Genomic DNA, 18,988 nt, shown 5'->3' with positions numbered 1-18,988 from the left:
AGTGTCTAAGGAAGTGTATCCTCCCACGCTCTCCCCTGTCTCTCATTCTTTCGCTCTCTCTCATTTGCTCTCTACCCCTTTCTTTACTTTTCTCTTTAGCTCTCTCTCTCTACTCTCTCTCTCTCTAACTGGTCTTTCTCTCTCTCTCTCTGCAGAATCCCAAGGTTGTTACCTCCTGCCACTGTCACGTTGTACAAAGTTGTCATATGTGAAAACAAATGTAGCGGAGTGGCCCTAGTCTAGGCTATCATGAGGAGTGTTTGCTACAGTGACTCACTCCGAAGTAGGTGTTCTAAGTCTTGTTACATCAGTGATGGACTGCAGTGTGCGTGCGCTTGTGCTCTCTCTCTCTCTCTCTCTCTCTCTCTCTGAGAAAGGGGTTGAAATTGATGTAGCAACTGAGTGCAGTTGGCAGTCGGTGAGAAGAGCAGGAGTGGGTTAGAGGTGGTATCTCCTGTGCGGTTGTTGGTACAGATTGGAGTATGTTGAAGTTGCCCTTTTAGAAGTTGCCCGTTTCTGTGTTTCCTGGCCTAATGCTTAAGTTTAGGGCTTGGGGAGGGTAATCTGTTCCTAGATCTGAGCCAAGTGGCTACTTGTACGTGGACCTGATATTACAGTACAATACAGGCCAAGACATGTTTTGAAGGTGGGTGGCAGTGATTTCGGTTGCTTTCATTAGGGCATGTGTCAAAAAAACCCTTTGTCCAGGTAGTTCTTAGTCAAGGTAGTTCTTCCCTGTTACAGTTCCTTCTTTGGTGTCTGATAAACATGACCCTGGTGACATTAGCTCAGCCCAGCAGGCATGCAAGGGTAATTCTCACCATGTTGGCCAAGGCTTATCTTCCATTAGTGACCACGTAAGCGACAACAATCACTATCTGAGCTCAACTCGTAATGTACTGCGGAGGGGAGAGTGAGTGCTCGCTGGTATTTTTTTGTTTGTTTTTGTTCTTTCTGCCTCTTTCTGACACTTCCGAAGGCGAGGCAGCAGCCTTCACCACATCCGACCTGATAAAGACTGAGCGTTGGTTCACATGACAGCAAGCTGTGGCTTATCACACACCCTGATGCACACACAACCACTGCTAACCTGAAGCCACCATAGAGAAAGACGGGAGGTTAGGAGTCAGCCAAAGACCTTACTCATATCCACCACTTTAGAATGAATGTTTAACTCATTCATAGAGTAGGCTGCACTATGAATGTAACCTAACCTCTAAAAGTCAATTATAAACGTATGTTCAGAGAGGACACCTTTGAACCAGGCCTCTCTTTTGTAGTACCCCTTGTTACAGCAGCCATGGCTTATTTAGAATGTCTTGTGAATAGGTTCATATAATAGATTAATTTTACTCATTTGGTAACTTTGACTTCAAAATACTGTGCTCTACCTGTACCTCTCCCTCTGAGAGTGAATGAAGGAATGGGACACACCTACTCAACTTTTTTTCCTTTTTGTTTTCATACAGTACTCATTTGCATAGGATCTGGCATTTATCACCAATGTTGATAAGAGAAACACTGACAAAATCCTGACTTTCAGTATGCTCTGATATTGTGACGTCTCTCCTCCTAGGGAAAGGTCCACCTGGAGATGCGTCTGAATGAACTGATCATAGAGAACGGCTCCATGTGCCAGCAGCTACTGGTCCGGTGAGTATACTGATCCAGGGTCAGATTGTTTTCTTCTCCCTAGTGGGTAAGGTTAGGATGGGGGGGATAATATAATCTGATCCTAGATCTGTGGTTAGGGGCACCTACTACCTCAAGAAGCATTGGAGGACTTTAACACAAGTACATTAACATATGTGGACTTTCTCTATGCAGTCTTATTTGCTGTCAATACAGCCTTTTGTTTCTGGCTTTGTCTGGGCTAGATCACCCAACGCCATAAAGCCTCCTAGTCAGGCACCAACAGGCTCTAAGGAGCCAGAGCCCAGAGACCCAACCATGGTTTACCCTCTCTTCCATTCCCTTACCGCAGCTGTTTTCTCCTACTCTGGAATTCACCTCTGCTGTGTTCATTTTCAACATCCTCCAGTCGACACATACACACACTGTACAGACACACAGCTCTCACAAACAACTTGTGTCTCCTCTGTTGGAGTTTGACAGTGCATCCTACTGTAGTGCTGTCCCTGAGCACTTCCTTTGGCATTGCGTGTATGTTTGTGCATTTCCAAGAGATCGTCATCTCGTGTGTGTGTGTGTGTGTGTGTGTGTGTTAGTCAATGGATGATGTTGTTGCTCGTCGGCACTCATTCAAACCGCGGCGGGCAGGTTAATGAGGAGGAAGTGATGGCATCTCGACAGGAAACTGCTCTAGCACTGCTCCCACCTCTGTGGCCGCTGGTGTCTCAAAACCACGGTGTGTCATCGATACCTCTTCACTGTTAATGGCCCTCTACCCTGCCCTGTCACTGTGGGAGGATTAGGGTGGCAAAGCTAACTCTCATTTACCAAAGTTACCAGTATCTTTGGTAATTGCCATATTTTCTGTTAATCTACGGTGACTTGGGCAATTTATACATGAATAACTTTTTATTTTTAAGTATTCACTGTTAATATACACTGAGTGTACAAAACATTCAGAATACCTGCTCTTTCCATGACAGACTGACCAGGTGAATCCAGGTGAAAGCTATGATCCCTTATTGATGTCTGTAGTAGTGCTTTTGCTGAAAAGCCTATTTGAAATCGGACACTTTGGTGGGATTAACAACGAGAATAGCTTTAAAAGGATATAATACACGTATGTTTTAGGAATTGTAATTATGAGATTTCTGTGGTTTGTAGACATTTACAGTGAAATGCTTACTTACAAGCCCTAAACACTTTTTTTTAAACATTGTTGGTTAACTTAAAAAATATAAAATAATAGTAACATTTAAACAGCAGCAGTAAAATAACAATAGCAAGGCTATATACAGGGGGTACTGGTACAGAGTCCATGTGCAGGGGCTATCATGGTCCAGTCGGGGTAATATGTACATATAGGTAGCGTTAAAGTGACTATGCATAGATAATAAAACGAGAGTAGCAGCAGTGTAAAAGAGTGGTTTGGGTAGCCATTTTGATTAGCTGTTCAGGAGTCTTATGGCTTGGGGGTAGTTGCTGGTAGCAGAGAGAACATACAATGACTTGGGTGGCTGGAGTCTTTGATAATTTTTAGGGCCTTCCTCTGACACCGACTGGTATAGAGGTCCTGGATGGCAGGAAGCTTGGCCCCAGTGACGTACTCGGACGTACGCACTACCCTCTGTAGCGCCTTCTGGTCGGATGCTGAGCAGTTGCCATACCAGGCGGGGATGCAACTGGTCAGGATGCTCTCTGATGCAGCAGTAGAACTATTTGAGGATCTGGGGACCCATACCAAATCTTTTCAGTCACCTGAGGGGGAATAGTCTTTGTCATGCACTCTTCACGACTGTCTTCGTGTGTTTGGACCATGATAGTTTGTTGGTGATGTGGACACCAAGGAACTTGAAGCTCTCAACCTGCTCCACAGCAGCCCCGTCGATGAGAATGGAGGAATGCTCGGTCCTCCTTTTCCTGTAGTCCACAATCATCTCCTTTGTCTTGATCACGTTGAGGGAGAGGTTGTTGTCCTGGCACCACACGGTCATGTCTCTGACCTCCTCCCTATAGGCTGTTTCATCGTTGTCGGTGATCAGGGCTACCACTGTTGTCATCGGCAAACTTGATGGTGTTGGAGTCATGCCTGGCCATGCAGTCATGGGTGAACAGGGAGTACAGGAGGGGATTAAGCACGCACCCCTCAGGGGGCCCTGTGTTGAGGATCAGCATGGCAGCTGTGTTGTTTCCTACCCTTACCACCTGGAGGCGGCCCATCAGGAAGTCCAGGATCCAGTTGCAGAGGTATTTAGTCCCAGGGTCCTTAGCTTAGTGATAAGCTTTGAGGGCACTATGGTGAACACTGAGCTGTATTCAATGAATAGCATGCTCACATAGGTGTTCCTTTTGTCTATGTGGGAAAGTTAGTGTGGAGTGCAATAGAGATTGCATCATATGTGGCTCTGTTGGGGCGGTATGCAAATTTGATTGGGTCTAGGGTTTCTGTGATAGTGTTAATGTGAGCCATGACCAGCCTTTCAAAGCATTTCATGGCTACAGACATGAGTGCTACGGGTCGGTAGTCATTTAAGCAGGTTACTTTAATGTTATTGGGCACAGGGACTATGGTGGTCTGCTTGAAGCATGTTGGAATTACAGACTCAGTGAGGGAAAGGTTGAAAATGTCAGTGAAGACATTTGCCAGTTGGTCAGCGCATGTTCGGAGTACACGTCCTGGTAATTCCTGTGGCCCTGCGGCCTTGTGAATGTTGACCTGTTTAAAGGTCTTACTCACATCGGCTTCGGAGAGCGTGATTACACAGTTTCCCGGAACAGCTGATGCTCTCATGCATGCTTCAGTGTTACTTGCCTAGAAGCGAGCATAGAAGTAATTTAGCTTGTGTCACTGGGAAGCTCGCGGCTGTGCTTCCCTTTTGTAGTCTGTAATAGTTTCCAAGCTTCCGAAGAGCGTCTGAGCCGGTGTAGAAGGATTCCATCTTAGTCCTGTATGGGCGCTTTGCCTGTTTTATTGTTCGTCCAAGGGCAGAGTGGGAATTATTTTAAGCTTCCGAGTTAGAGTCCCTCTCCTTGAAAGCGGAAGTTCTACCCTTTTAGCTCAGTGCGGATGTTGGCTGTAATCCATGGCTTCTGGTTGGGGTATGTACGTACGGTCACTGTGGGGATGACGTCGTCATCATTGCACTTAATTGATGAAGTCGGTGACCGATGTGGTGTACTCCTCAATGCCATTGGAAGAATCCCGGGAACATATTCCAGTCTGTGCTAGAAAAACAGTCCTGTAGCTTAGCCTTTGCTTCATCTGACCACTTTCTTATTGACCGAATCACTGGTGCTTCCTGCTTTAGTTTTTGCTTATGGTCAAATGGAGGGCGAGGAGAGATTTGTACGTGTTTGTGTGTGGAGTAAAGGTGGTTTTTTTTTTTTTACATTATTTTTTCCCCCTCTCCTCTCCCCCTCTGGTTGCACATTTTTAACATGCCGGTAGAAATTTGGAAAAACGGATTTAAGTTTCCCTGCATTCAAGTCCCCAGGCCACTAGGAGCGTCGCCTCTGGTTGAGCGTTTTCCTTTTTTCTTATGGCAGTGTACAGCTCATTGATTGCGGTCTTAGTGCCAGCATCGGTTTGTGGTGGTATATAGACGGCTACGAAAAATACAGATAAACTCTCTACGTAGATCGTGTCGTCTACAGCTTATTATGAGATACTCTACCTCAGGTGAGCAAAACCTCAAGGCTTCCTTAGATTTTTTGCACAAGCTGTTGTTTACAAATATACATAGACTGCGACCCCTTGTCTTACCAGAGGCTGCTGTTCTATCCTGACGAAAAAGCTTAAAACCCGCCAGCTGTATGTTATTCATGTAGTCATTCAGCCACGACTCGGTGAAACATAAGATATTACAGTTTTCAGTTTCCCGTTGGTAGGATATACGTGATCGTAGTTTGTCTATTTTATTATCAATTGATTGTACGTTGGCTAATAGGACCGATGGTAGATTACCCTCTCGGCGATGGATCCTTACAAGACACCCGGACCTTCATCCTCGATACCTCTTTCTCCTGCGAATGACTTGGATGAGGGCCTTGTTGTGCATCTGAAGTAAGTCCTTCCCGTCTGACTCGTTGAAGAAAAAGTGTTCCTCCAGTACGGGGTGAATAATCACTGTCCTGATATCTAGAAGCGCTTTTCGGTCATAAGACACAGTGGCAGAAACATTATGTACAAAATAAGTTACAAATAACGCAAAAAAACACATGGTTACAGGATCGTAAAATGGCAGCCATTTCCTTCGGCGCCATTCTCATTTTTCCCAGCAGCGTTGGTACGGTGAGAATGGAATGGCATCAAACACATGGAAACCATTGTGTTTTATGTATTTGATACCATTCCACATATTCCCCTCCAGCCATTACCACGAGCCCGTCCTCCTCAATTAAGATGATACAACAACCTCCTATGCTTTGAACGGGGTATGGTATTTGGTGCCAGGGTGCACGGGTTTGTGTCAAGAACTGCAACGCTGCTGGGTTTTTGACGCTAAACAGTTTCCTGTGTGTATCAAGAATGGTCCACCACCCGAAGGACATCCAGCCAACTTCACACAACTGTGGGAAGCATCCCTGTGGAATGCTTTTCAGCACTTTGTAGAGTCCATTCACTGAAGAATTGGGGGGGGAAAGTTTACAGTAATATACCCTCCCTTTGCAACCCTAGGGAGGGTATAACCCTAGGGAGGACACACACAGGCACACACACTTGCGTCACTTTGTGCACTGTTGTTGTCTGTGTCACTGCTACACGCACTGACTGGGCTATGGCGATGTCATTCTTACAGCATCATAGATGGCTGTTTATTAGTCCCATGGCTGAGTGAGTGGTTTGGGAATATTGTCATGACACCCTATGCCCAAGACAAACCATGCCTACACTTCCTGTCTTTCTGCCTGTCTCTTCTCTGACAGTTGGCTAATTTGTTATTCATTTGTTCATTCATTCACACTTTTGGTTGCGTCCTGTGCTACTAATTTGCATTGCATCCTGTCTAGTGTTTACCTAGCCCTTATTCTGGAAATATGACCTGCTGCTACCCTCAATCGAGATTTGTTTTGTCAGTTGGATACTTGTTGTAAAAGTGTACTAGCCTTACTTTAAAAATAACTTGACAACTTAACATCTCCAGCACCACCAGAACATCAACATACACTATATACAGTGCATTCAGACCCCTTGACCCTTTCCACATTTTGCTAGGTTACAGCCTTATTCTAAAATGAATTAAATAGTTTTTTTTTTACCCCCTCATCAATCTACACAGGTCCAGGATCAGGTCTCTCTTGGAAAAGAGATGTTATCTCAATGAGGAAAAAAACCTGTATAAATAAAGGTAACAAAAATAAATAAAACGCACAATACCCCATAACGGTAAAGCAGAAACACATTTTTAGACATTTTTACAAAAAATATCAAAAATAAATGGACCAGGTTTACATAAGTATTCAGACCTTTTACTCTGGACTTTGTTGAAGCACATTTGGCAGCTATAACAGCCTCGAGTCTTCTTGGGTATGATGCTACAAGCTTGGCACACCTGTATTTGGGGAGTTTCTCCCATTCTTCTCTGCAGATCCTCTCAAGCTCTGTCAGGTTGAATGGGGAGCATTGCTGCACAGCTATTTTTCAAGTCTCTTCAGAGATGTTCGATCAGGTTCAAGTCCGGGCTCTGGCTGGGCCACTCAAGGACATTCAGAGACTTGTCCCGAAGCCACTCCTGTGTTGTCTTGGCTGTGTGCTTAGGGATGTTGTCCTGTTGGAAGGTGAACCTTCACCCCAGTCTGAGGTCCTGAGTGGAGCAGGTTTTCATCCAGGATCTCTCTACTTTGTCCCTGCCGCTGAAAAACATCCCCACAGTATGATGCTGCCACCATCATGCTTCACCCTAGGGATGGTGCCAGGTTTCCACCGGACGTGACACTTGCATTCAGACCAAAGAGTTCTTAGTTTCATCAGACCAGAACCTTGTTTCTCATGGTCTGAGAGTCTTGAGGTGCCTTTTGGCAAACTCCAAGTGGCCTGTATTGTCTATTTTTACTGTGGTGTGGCTTCTGCCTGGCCATTTTACCATAAAGGCCTGATTGATGGAGTGCTGCAGAGATGGTTGTCCTTCTGGAAGATTCTCCCATCTCCACAGAGGAACTCTATAGAGCTCTGTCAGAGTGACCATCGGGTTCTTGGTCACCTCTCTGAACAAGGCCCTTCTCCCCGATTGCTCAGTTTGTCCGGTCGGCCAGCTCTAGGAAGAGTCTTGGTGGTTCCAAACTTCTTCCATTTAAGAATGGAAGCCACTGTGTTTGGGGGACCTTCAATACTGCAGACATTTGATAGTACCCTTCCCCAGATTTGTGCCTTGACCCAATCCTGTCTCGGAGCTCTACGGACAATTCCTTCGAACTCATGGCTTGGTTTTTGCTCTGACATGCACTGTCAACTGGGATCTTATATAGACCGGTGTGTGCCTTTCCAAATCATATCCAGTCAATTGAATTTACCACAGGTGGACTACAAGTTGTAGAAACATCTCAATGATGATCAATGGCAACAGGATGCGCCTAAGCTCAATTTCAAGCAGTGGTGGAAAAAGTACCCAATTTTCATACTTGAGTAAAAGTAAACATTTTTTTTTTTTTTTTTTTAATGACTCAAGTGAAACTCATCCAGTAAAATACTACTAGAGTAAAAGTCTAAAAGTATTTGGTTTGAAATATACTTAAGTATCAAAGTAAAAGTATAAATAATTTAAAATGTCTTATTAAGCAAACCAGACAACACTTTTAAGAGCCAGGGGCACAGTTCAACACTCAGACAAATTTCACAAACAAATAATTTGTGTTTAGTGAGTCTGCCAGATCCGTAGGGAAGATCAGGGATGTTCTCTTGAAAAGTGAATTAGACTATTTCTGTCCTTGCAAGTATTCAAAATGTCAGGAGTACTTTTGGGTGTGAGGGTAAAATGTAAGGGGTAAAAAATACATTTATTTTCTTTAGGAGTGTAGTCAAAGTAGTCAAAAATAAATGGTAAAGTACAGACCCAAAACAACTATTTAAGTAGTATTTTCACTTAGGTACTTTACATCACTGATTTCTAGTCTCAAAGCAGAGGGTCTGAATATTTACACCACCGTTCAAAGGTTCATTTAGAATGTCCTTGTTTTTGAAAGAAAAGCACCTTTTCTTTTTTTTTTTATGTCCATTAAAATAACATCAAATTGATCCGAAATACAGTGTAGACGTTGTAAATGACTAATGTAGCTGGAAATGGCTGATTTTAATGGAATATCTACATAGGTGTACAGAGGCCCATTATCAGCAACCATCACTCCTGTGTTCCAATGGCACGTTATGTTAGCTAATCCAAGTTTATCATTTTAAAAGGCTAATTGATCATTAGAAAACCCTTTTTGCAATTATGTTAGCATAGCTGAAAACGGTTGTTCTGATTTTTAAAGAAGCAATACAACTTTAGAGCATCAGTAGCATCAGCATTTGTGGGATCGGTTACAGGGTCAAAATGACCAGAAACAATGCACTTTCATCTGAAACTCTTCAGTCTATTCTTGTTCTGAGAAACGAAGGCTATTCCATGTGAGAAGTTGCCAAGAAACTGAAGATCTTGTACAACGCTGTGTACTACAGCGCAAACTGTCTCTAACCAGAATAGAAAAAAAGAGTGTGAGGCACAACTGAGCAAGAGGACAAATTCATTAGTGTCTAGTTTGAGAAACAGATGCCTCACAAGTCCCCAACTGGCAGCTTAATTAAATAGTACTCGCAAAACACCAGTCTCAACATCAACAGTGAAGAGGTGACTCTGGGATGCTGGCCTTCATGGCAGAGTTGCAAAGAAGAAGCCATATTTCAGACTGGTCAATAAAAATAAAAGATTAAGATGCGCAAAGGAACACAGAGGGACTTACTGTTGATGTTGAGACTGGTGTTTTGCGGTTACTATTTAATGAAGCTGCCAGTTGAGGACTTGTGAGGTGTCTGTTTCTCAAACTAGACACTCTAATGTACTTGTCCTCTCGCCTTCAAATTAGTGGATTTGGCTATTTCAGCAACACATGTTTCTGACAGGTGTATATAATTGAGCACACAGCCATGCAATCTCCATACATTGGCAGTGGACTGACCTGTACTGAAGAGCTCAGTGACTTTCAACGTGGCACCGTCATAGGATGCCAACTTGTCAACAAGTCAGTTCGTCAAATTTCTGCCCTGCTAGAGCTGCCATGGTCAACTGTAAGTGCTGTTATTGTGAAGTGGAAACGTCTAGGAGCAACAACGGCTCAGCTGCAAAGTGGTAGGCGACACAAGCTCACAGAACAGGACCCCTGAGTGCTGAAGCGTGTAAAAATCTGTCCTCGGTAGCAACACTCACAACCGAGTTCCAAACTGCCTCTGGAAGCAACATCAGCACAAGAACAGGTCGTCGGGAGCTTCATGAAATGGGTTTCCATGGCCGAGCAGCCGCACACAAGCCTAATGTTCAATGCCAAGCATTTGCTGAAGTGGTGTAAAGCTCGCTGCCATTGAACTCTGGAGCAGTTTTAACACGTTCTCTGGAGTGATGAGTCACGCTTCACCATCTGGCAGTCCGACGGACCAATCTGGGTTTGGCGAATGCAAGGAGAACGCTACCTGCCCGACTGCATAGTGCCAACGGTAAAGTTTGGTGGAGGAAGAATAATGGTCTGGGGCTGTCTTTCATGATCCGGGCTAGGCCCCTTAGTTCCAGTAAAGGGAAATCTTAACGCTACAGCATACAATATCATTCTGTGCTTCCAACTTTGTGGCAACAGTTTGGGGAAGGCCCTTACCTGTTTCAGCATGACAATGCCCCCATGCACAAAGCGAGGTCCATACAGAAATGATTTGTCGATCGGTGTGGAAGAACTTGACTGTCCTGCACAGAGCCCTGACCTCAACCCCATCAAACACGTTTTTGATTCATTGGAACGGCGACTGCGAGCCAGGCCTAATCGCCCAAAATCAGTGTCCGACCTCACTAATGTTCTTGTGGGGCTGAATGGAAGTCCCTGCAGCAATGTTCTAACATCTAGTGGAAAGCCTTCCCAGAAGAGTGGAGACTGTTATAGCACCAAAGGGTGGACCAACTCCATATTAATGCCCATGATTTTGGAATGAGCAGATTTTGGGATGAGCAGGTGCCCACATACTTTTGGTCATGTATTGTAAGTGAAAATGGCAAGTTTCTATGTTTTGTAGTTAAAAAGATTGAGGAAGATAAGTGTTTCCAATGACATCCTCAACTGATTTTATTAGATCATTAGTAGGTAATGACTACTCATAATTGGTTAAAATCACACAATGCACTGGAAATGTATCTTCCTCTATCTTTTTTTTTACTTCATAACATAGAAATGTGCCATTTTCACATGTTGGTTAGGGGTGGTGCTGGAGGTGATGAATAGGAAGTTTAAAAATTGTGACATTTCCCTTTTTAATGAATGTACAAAAAATGTCATGTGCATGTTTTACAGTTTTTGTAGCATGCATATGTCATCTATGTGGCACATTGTGAGTGGTAGGTCAGATAGTCAGAACACAGTAAATTGATCTGAGAAACACTAATGTCAATCTCCCGTTGCTTTTGTCTCCCCCAGGATAATAGAATGCCAGGGCTTGCCTCTGATCAGTGGACAGAACTGTGACCCGTATGCCACTGTCTCGCTCGTTGGGCCTGCCAGGTAAGACTCGACTACCGTCCTCTGCAGTGGAACATAATTACGGGCTCACTTCAATTTTAGGCATTATTTCATTTTTTATTCTTTCATATAGACCCCCATGAGAAAGGTTTGAGTATATTTCTGACTCTTCTCTCTCCTTAGGTTTGACCAGAAGAAAACAAAGGTGAAAAAGAAGACCAGTGACCCTCAGTTTGAGGAAACATTTTACTTTGAGGTAAATGTAATTTATATCTGGCAGCTCATGTCATCTCATCTCATGTCAACTGACTAAAACAGGAAGGGACAACCAGGACTTGTCCATTTAAGAAATGCTCACATTAGTTTTCTATTCCAAAAACATTTCAACCATTTTCTGTTGCATGCCTTAATGAATGCAACTTAGGTGTCTGTCTGATTTTTGACAATTCATGAGTTGTTATTTGCTGGAGAAGACTGATGTAAATTCCGTCTTGTTGATGTCCCCAGGTCACAAGGCCCAACAGTTACACAAAAAAGTCTCATTTCCAAGTAGAGGAGGAAGACATTGAAAAGCTGGAGATCAAGTGAGTGTGCCTCTTCTTGTTTCCTCTTCTTTTCATTCCTCTTCTTTTCTTTCTTCCTTCAATTTTCTCTTATTTTTCCCTCATCTTTCCGCTATGTTCGCTCTTCTCTTCTTTCTTTTACTTCTCTTTTTCCCTCCATTTTCCTTCTGACCTTTGACAGAACATCTGTGGGTTGTTTTTTTTTTTCCCACACTGGCAAACAGACCACCATACCTCCATCTCTCTGGAGTGACTTGTCATCTGTAGTCGGGGAGAGGGTTTTCAGGGTGTTTTGAATTAAACCAGATTTGATTGTAATTGTGTTTGTCACAACAGGTGTAGTGTGTAATGCAAAAATGGTGGTTAAGGATCTGTGGGGGTTGTCTCTGTTTGCATCACTTACAGCGGACTGACACATAGCTCACTGGGTTTACAGTGGGGTAAGACTAGGCTGGGCAGAGAGGTAAACACGCATGCATAACTTTCAGGTTTGGATTTGAGGTGATTTTAATCGCATGTGTATTTTTCAAGTGTACTGCAATTTGTATACTTCACACAGGTAAAGACCAACACTTCAGTGTGTTTGTGTTAAGATATCTATGTGGTTGTGTTTTCTGTGAGTGTGTCAGTCAGCCAATGGTGAAGTGGTATGTTTGGAAAGGGAAGGGGCATTGGTCCCTTATTTGTAGATAAAAAGAAAGTTAACGTGTATTTGCAAATATCACATTCAATTAGTATGTGTCATTGGAATCTCTCTCTCTGTGCTCCTCTGCAGAGTTGACTTGTGGAACAATGGGAATTTGGCGCAGGATGTTTTCCTTGGGGAGACGCGGGTATCTGTCAAGATTCTACGAAATGACCACATTCACAGGGCCTGGTAAGAACGGTGACATCGCAGGTTCACCTCGCACATTTGTCTTCCTGATGCTTCCGAGCCAGGTTTCTCACACTAACTTGGGAGATTTCACATACTGACACACCAATATGCAAAGGTGCATGTAGCATTCGCGTGCCCATAGGAGCCCACAGCTCTCACTTCTAACTACACACTCAAACGCACTGATTGCATCCTAAATGGCACCCTATTCCTTATGTACCGAGCCACATAGTCTGCTAGAAAAATTGGGTGACTTTTACACGCTTCTCTCACATGGACACGTTGTGCACTCACTGCACGCAGCCACACGCCTGTTGCTGCTTCTGATCCCAACCTGAAGAATGTAATCTGACTGCAGCGCTAGCTAGCTATCTGACATGAATGGGCTGATTAGCAGATGACAAGGACCGATACGGGGACGTGACACAGAGGCTCTTACGTACTCCGCTGCTACTCGCCTCGTTTTATCAGCCACCAGAATCCGACGCTCCTACGTCACACCCCTCACAGTGTTGAGTTTCTTTCCGCGTAGATCCATGGATGCTAGATCAGATCTGCACATTGTAGGGCGGCTGTTAAAGAGCTGGGCCAATACTCAGAAATAATCTGGGTAGGAGTACTGCTGATCTAGGATCAGGTCCCCCCCGTCCATATAGTCTTATTCATTATTAATCTGAACAAAAATATAAATGCAACAATTTCAAAGATTTGACTTAGTTACAGTTCATATAAGGAAATTAATATTGAAATAAATTAATTAGGCCCTAATCTACGGCTTTCACATGACTGGGGGGGCCTTGGAGGACATGGGCCCACCCATTGGGGAGCCAGGCCCAGCCAATCAGAACGAGTTTTCCCCCACTAAAGCGCTTTATTACAGACAGAAATACTCCTCAGCACTGATTGGCTGTAAAATGCTCCTATTGATTTCTCCTGCCGGAGCGGCATCTGTTGTCAAACTGCGAAAACTGTTCTGACTTTTATCTAGTGGAAATCGCTCTGTCATTTCCTGGTTGCTAAAATTTGATACTGTTAGCTCAATTTCAGTTTATCTGAGAAAACAAGCACTGAATAGTGTAGGGAATCATTGTACCGTCTAAATTGTAACTCAACAAATATAGTTTTTACAGCTGTTTTGTAGCTGGTAGACCAAAACCGAAAGTTTCTTTCGGTTTTGGTCCACCAGCTTTAAACAGTGGTTTCAAACAGCTGTTTTCAAAATGATAAACAATTCTGTGTAGCACCTGGAGATTAACCTGTGCCAGATCCTGTCCCCCGGTCTAGCAACTCTATATCTGTGTTAACTTTTGACCGGTTCCTTCCTTTGTGTCCTCAGACTGCTTTGAACACTGCGATGGTGGCGTTCTGTAAACAGTGTGTGTGCGCGCATCTAGGTGATAAGGGATTATGCAGATACTGATCTATGCGTTTGGCATGAGGGCCTTGAGACTAGTGTGTAGAGAGAAAGGGAGGGATGATCGTTACATGCACACTGTAACATACAGACCCACAACTATACAAATATTTAGCAGATGTTATTCCGGGTGTAGTGAAATGCTTGTGTTCCTAGCTCCAAAAGTGCTGTAGTATCTAACAATTCACAAAAATATACACACATCTAAAAGTAAAATAATGGAATTAAGAAATATATAAATATTAGGATAAGTAATGTCGGAGTGGCATTCACTAGAATACAGTTTATACATATGAAATGAGTATCATTTGCGTCTCACCACTAGGGTTGTGAAATTCTGGTAAATGTGCAACCCAACCCACTGTCAAAAACGGTGTCGGTTGGCCATCACTCTGTATAGCTGACTGGGTGTGTTTTTGTTGGGTGTCTTTCCCCTGGTCCACAGGTATCTCCTCCAGCCCAAAGGGAACGGGAAGTCCAAGACAGATGACCTGGGCTCTCTGAGGCTCAACGTAACCTACACAGAAGACAATGTGCTGCCATCCGCCTGCTACACACCGCTCCGCACGCTGCTGCTCAAGTCCCCAGACATTAAGGTGCTAACCTCAGACCTGTCTAATTCACATACCTGCTCCTGTCTGTCGGTCTGTCTGAATGGTACATTATGCTCATTAAGGAACTTAAAGGAGTTGCTAGCTGATACTTCCAGTCATTGCACTAACGCTAGTTAGCTTTGGCTCGCGAAACTACCTCTAACTTCTGTCATACTGGACATACAAATGGGAAGTAGATAAAGGGCATCATTGCCAAAATCCCGAAGTATCCCTTAAAGGAAGAAAGTTGTGAGTGTACAATAGAGGACGCGTAGGACCGACAATCAGTTAAAACTGTCACTGGTCAAACATCGCCCACAGCCCCCACATTGTATTCCACACCGTTGCCAGTAATTTGTCATGAGTGGTGGCTGTATACATGTGGAATTGCAGTCAACCAATAACCATTAGTGGCTGACCAATCATCGCTCACAGAATGGTGCCTTTATCTCTGTCTCTATTTATCGCTCTTCTCCGTCTCAGCCCATCTCGGCGTCAGCGGCCCACATTCTGGGGGACATCTGCAGGGAGAGGTATGAGGCGGTGTTGCCTGTGGTCCGCCTGCTACTCCACCACAGCCGCCTGGTGTCCTTCGTCTCCGCCATCGCTGCCCTGGAGCTGGAGAACACTCAGTGAGTAGGACACACTTCTCCTCGGCCCTATGAGCTCTGGACAAAAGTAGTGCTCAATAAAGTGAATAGGTATCCTGACCTCTGAACCCGGTCTTGTCTGTCTAGGGAGGCCAACACCATTTTCCGTGGCAACTCCCTGGCAACGCGCTGCATCGACGACATGATGAAGATTGTAGGGCGGAGCTACTTGACGGTCACCCTGAAGCCTGTACTGGATGAGGTAATGTACATCATATGTTACCTAGGTAATGATGTGAGCAAATTGATTATATCATAGATTAACACAGATCCTAAGAAGTAAGCCGTGCTATGAACCAAATCATAAAAGCTCATTAACCTAGGAACAACATGTTTGAAAATGCATTCAAAACTCAGCATAACATCTTCAATTTATTTTGTAGATTTGTGAATCAAACAAAACCTGTGAGATTGACCCGATCAAACTGAAAGAGGGAGATAACGTTGAGGTCAACAAGGTACAGTATACATTTGTCCGGTGCATCGCAAGCTGTCTATCAGTATATTGTGAAGTGTTAAGAAGCGACGTGTGTGTGTGTGTGTTCACAACGTGTGTGTCCGTCCTCTCTCCAGGAGAACCTGCAGGGGTACGTTCAGAAGGTGTTCTCGTCCATCACCCAATCCAGCTCCAGCTGTCCCCCGCTCATGTGTGACGTGTTCCGCTCGCTGCGTCAACTGGCCTCCAAGCGATTCCCAGGTGAGCAGGGCATCACACGCATCTTTATCCTCTCTACTCACCTTCATCCTACCTCCTCATCCTCAGCATGATTTCAAAATTCCGGAAAACTTTCCAAAGTTCCCGGGTTTAAAAAAAACTCAGTTTGGTGGTTTGCTGAAATTTCCGGGAAAGTTTCTGGAGTTTTGTAACCCTATTCCTCAGTCACAGCTCTCTCATCGATACTTACTGTGCCTCATCACATTAGAGAGAACGTCCACTAACCACAAAAATGTTTCTGAGATGTTTTCATACCGCAAATATCGAGTTGATCTCGTGTAGATCCTGTTATAAGCATTTGTGTGGTCCAGGTCTCTATCCAAAAGAAAAGATGATAGATTAGATACATAAATATTATGCCAGTCTTTCCCAAGTATTATCTAGTTACTTTATCAGTCTTTTTTTTAATATAAAGTATCTTCCATCAGTAAGCAGCATGTTGTAGAGACCATGTCCACCATGAGGTGGAGCCAGAAGCCTGACTAAAGTGCAGGAGGTTGTCCCGTAGTATGTATGACAGAGGCCCTTCAAGTAAAAGCTAGTGTTGGAGCTTGGTGTAAGTCATGTTCTCATTAACCACCATGCTTATACGAATTGGCACTTTTTTTAAAGGGATCGCTCACCCAAAACAAAAAACGACATCCTTGTTTTCTTACCATTGAGCAGTCAATGGATAAGGACAGGGAGCAAGCCGAGCTTTGGTTTTCTTTTTCCTTCACCCGTCTCCTTCTCTCCATTCCTCCTCTCCCCTGCAGATGATCCTCATGTCCAGTATTCGGCGGTCAGCAGCTTCGTGTTCCTACGCTTCTTTGCCGTCGCCGTTCTCTCGCCACACACCTTCCAGCTCCGCCCACACCATCCTGTGAGTACGCCCATATGCCTATATTTTTTTACTTTTGTGTCACATCGGAGGTATCCCTTGTGTTTACGCTGTAGTGATATGGTATGGCTACTTAGATGTGAAGTGCTCCCCCTATATTCATTTAGCAGCGACTCCTCGCATTTTTTCTACTTACCCAGAGTTAGTGCAAGATTCTCATTCTCACCATTTTTATGTCTGCATGTAGTTTGAAGTTAGCATTTGCTAACTAGCATTAGCACAGTGACTGAATTGCTAACTAGCATTAGCACACATTAGCACACACATTGAAGTCTTTGGAAGCAGCTAGTTATAGGAACAGCTAGCAGCAATGGCTAGCGAAACTACCTTAAATGTCCTTCAAACTGCACACAGAGACAAAAGGTATCCATGAGTTCATCTGACTCTAGGTAAGTAGCAAAAGGGCTTCATTGCCAAAATCTTGCACTATCCCTTTTCATGCATTTGAGTAAGATGTTCTTTAAAAATCACAGGTGTCGACCTCAGTCATTCTACAACAAAAAAAGAATTGAACATCCCAAGTATCACACTCTTCCATGGACAAATCGCTCCAGCAGTGACCACAGCAGCAACAAAGAAAAACAAACATTGAAATCCGGGAACACCTTTGTAAAGTGGCAGGGTAGCCTAGTGGTTAGAGCGTTGGACTAGTAACCGGAAGGTTGCAAGTTCAAATCCCCGAGCTGACAAGGTACAACTCTGTCATTCTGCCCCTGAACGGGCAGTTAACCCGCTGTTCCTAGGCCGTCATTGAAAATAAGAATTTGTTCTTAACGGACTTGCCTAGTTAAATAAAGGTAAAATATAAATAAAAAGTAGGCTAGGACCATGGCTAAACCAAGCTTGAAACATCAGTCAACTGTTTTTATAATAAAGTTGCGCTAGGTCTAGCCTTCTACTGAATTTTTAGCCAAGTTATTCTAATGAATCCCATGTAGCCTATGATATTACTGTGTTGGCCTAATTAGCATTTTACCATGTCATTTATTAGTAGCCTAAATGTTAGAATTTGGTCCTACAGGTGATAGGCCTATTTTTTTTTGTGCAAAATCCCAGGACAATCCTTTCACTTAGATTACTACAGTAAGCCCATACCCAAGTTCTCTTAAGGGATATGTGGTTGAACATGAGCATCGCTAAAAGCATTTCAGGCCATTTTAAATACAGTAAGAGTCTGTGAATGATATTTACTCCAGAAGTACATGCTCATTGGTCCTTAAAAAGGACGTTTAGAGAATCTGTAATCAATTTAGGATGGTGCGGTGAGGTGTGTGTGTGTGTGTGGTACTACTCTCCTCTAATCCGCCGGCCAGTGGTTGCGTATGAAGTGTTGTTGATGCTGAAGACTATTAGACCTCTGAGGAGATGGAGGTTTGCCTTCTATCATTCCCAGAAGGTCATCTTCAGATGGAGTTGAAGGGAGCGGTTGGACCCTTTCGTAACAGGGAGAATTCTGTGGCAAGCTGAAACTCCTTTGAAACCAGGGCTGACTAAAAAGCATGCAAAGAAGCCATTTAGCACAGCAGAACTAAGTAGCAGTGACTTTGAATGTGAAATGTACATTCACTGTAGGCCTACATCATACAACACATATACTGTACATGTTGCATGCGATGATGTAATTACATGCATGTACATTGGAATTTCACTTATTTCCAAAATGGTGGAATGGTGTGTAATGATTTATGTTAGTAAAATAACTGTTCCATAATAAGAGTTGACAAAGGCTGAACAAGACAAAAATGCTTAGTAATTCTTGAATCTCAAAAATTGCATATTTGGAAGGGTAGATTACATAAGTGTTTCTGATTTAATTCCTGGGGGACGCTCGGGGAGAGCACATATTTATTCTAACCCAGCAATTACACACCTGATTCGAATACTCAACCTATCATCAAACCCTTGATTGACTGAGTTAGGAGTGTTTAGTACTGGGTTAGAACAAAAAATGAGGGTCCCCCATGACTGATTTGAGAA

General features: G+C 43.7%; 1 protein-coding gene across 3 annotated transcripts in view; it reads left to right on the top strand.

Moving 5' to 3' along the window:
- Positions 1-18,988, top strand: part of LOC110503738 (ras GTPase-activating protein 2) — a 47,891-nt gene that overhangs the window by 13,252 nt on the left and 15,651 nt on the right. For all 3 annotated transcript variants that reach the window (XM_021582223.3, XM_090218266.1, XM_021582224.3), the window contains 11 exons: positions 1,577-1,653; positions 11,278-11,361; positions 11,503-11,575; positions 11,827-11,903; positions 12,658-12,759; positions 14,619-14,769; positions 15,250-15,398; positions 15,504-15,618; positions 15,800-15,874; positions 15,990-16,113; positions 16,887-16,993. In XM_021582223.3, coding sequence (XP_021437898.2) covers positions 1,577-1,653; positions 11,278-11,361; positions 11,503-11,575; positions 11,827-11,903; positions 12,658-12,759; positions 14,619-14,769; positions 15,250-15,398; positions 15,504-15,618; positions 15,800-15,874; positions 15,990-16,113; positions 16,887-16,993 — 1,134 coding nt within the window. The remainder of the gene's footprint in view (positions 1-1,576; positions 1,654-11,277; positions 11,362-11,502; positions 11,576-11,826; positions 11,904-12,657; positions 12,760-14,618; positions 14,770-15,249; positions 15,399-15,503; positions 15,619-15,799; positions 15,875-15,989; positions 16,114-16,886; positions 16,994-18,988) is intronic.

Source organism: Oncorhynchus mykiss, chromosome 24 (genome assembly GCF_057628025.1).
Source record: "Oncorhynchus mykiss isolate SJ-2025 chromosome 24, ASM5762802v1, whole genome shotgun sequence".
NCBI lineage: Eukaryota > Metazoa > Chordata > Actinopteri > Salmoniformes > Salmonidae > Oncorhynchus > Oncorhynchus mykiss.
The sequence above is the reverse complement of the archived record's forward strand: the minus strand, read 5'-3'. Positions and strand labels throughout refer to the sequence as shown.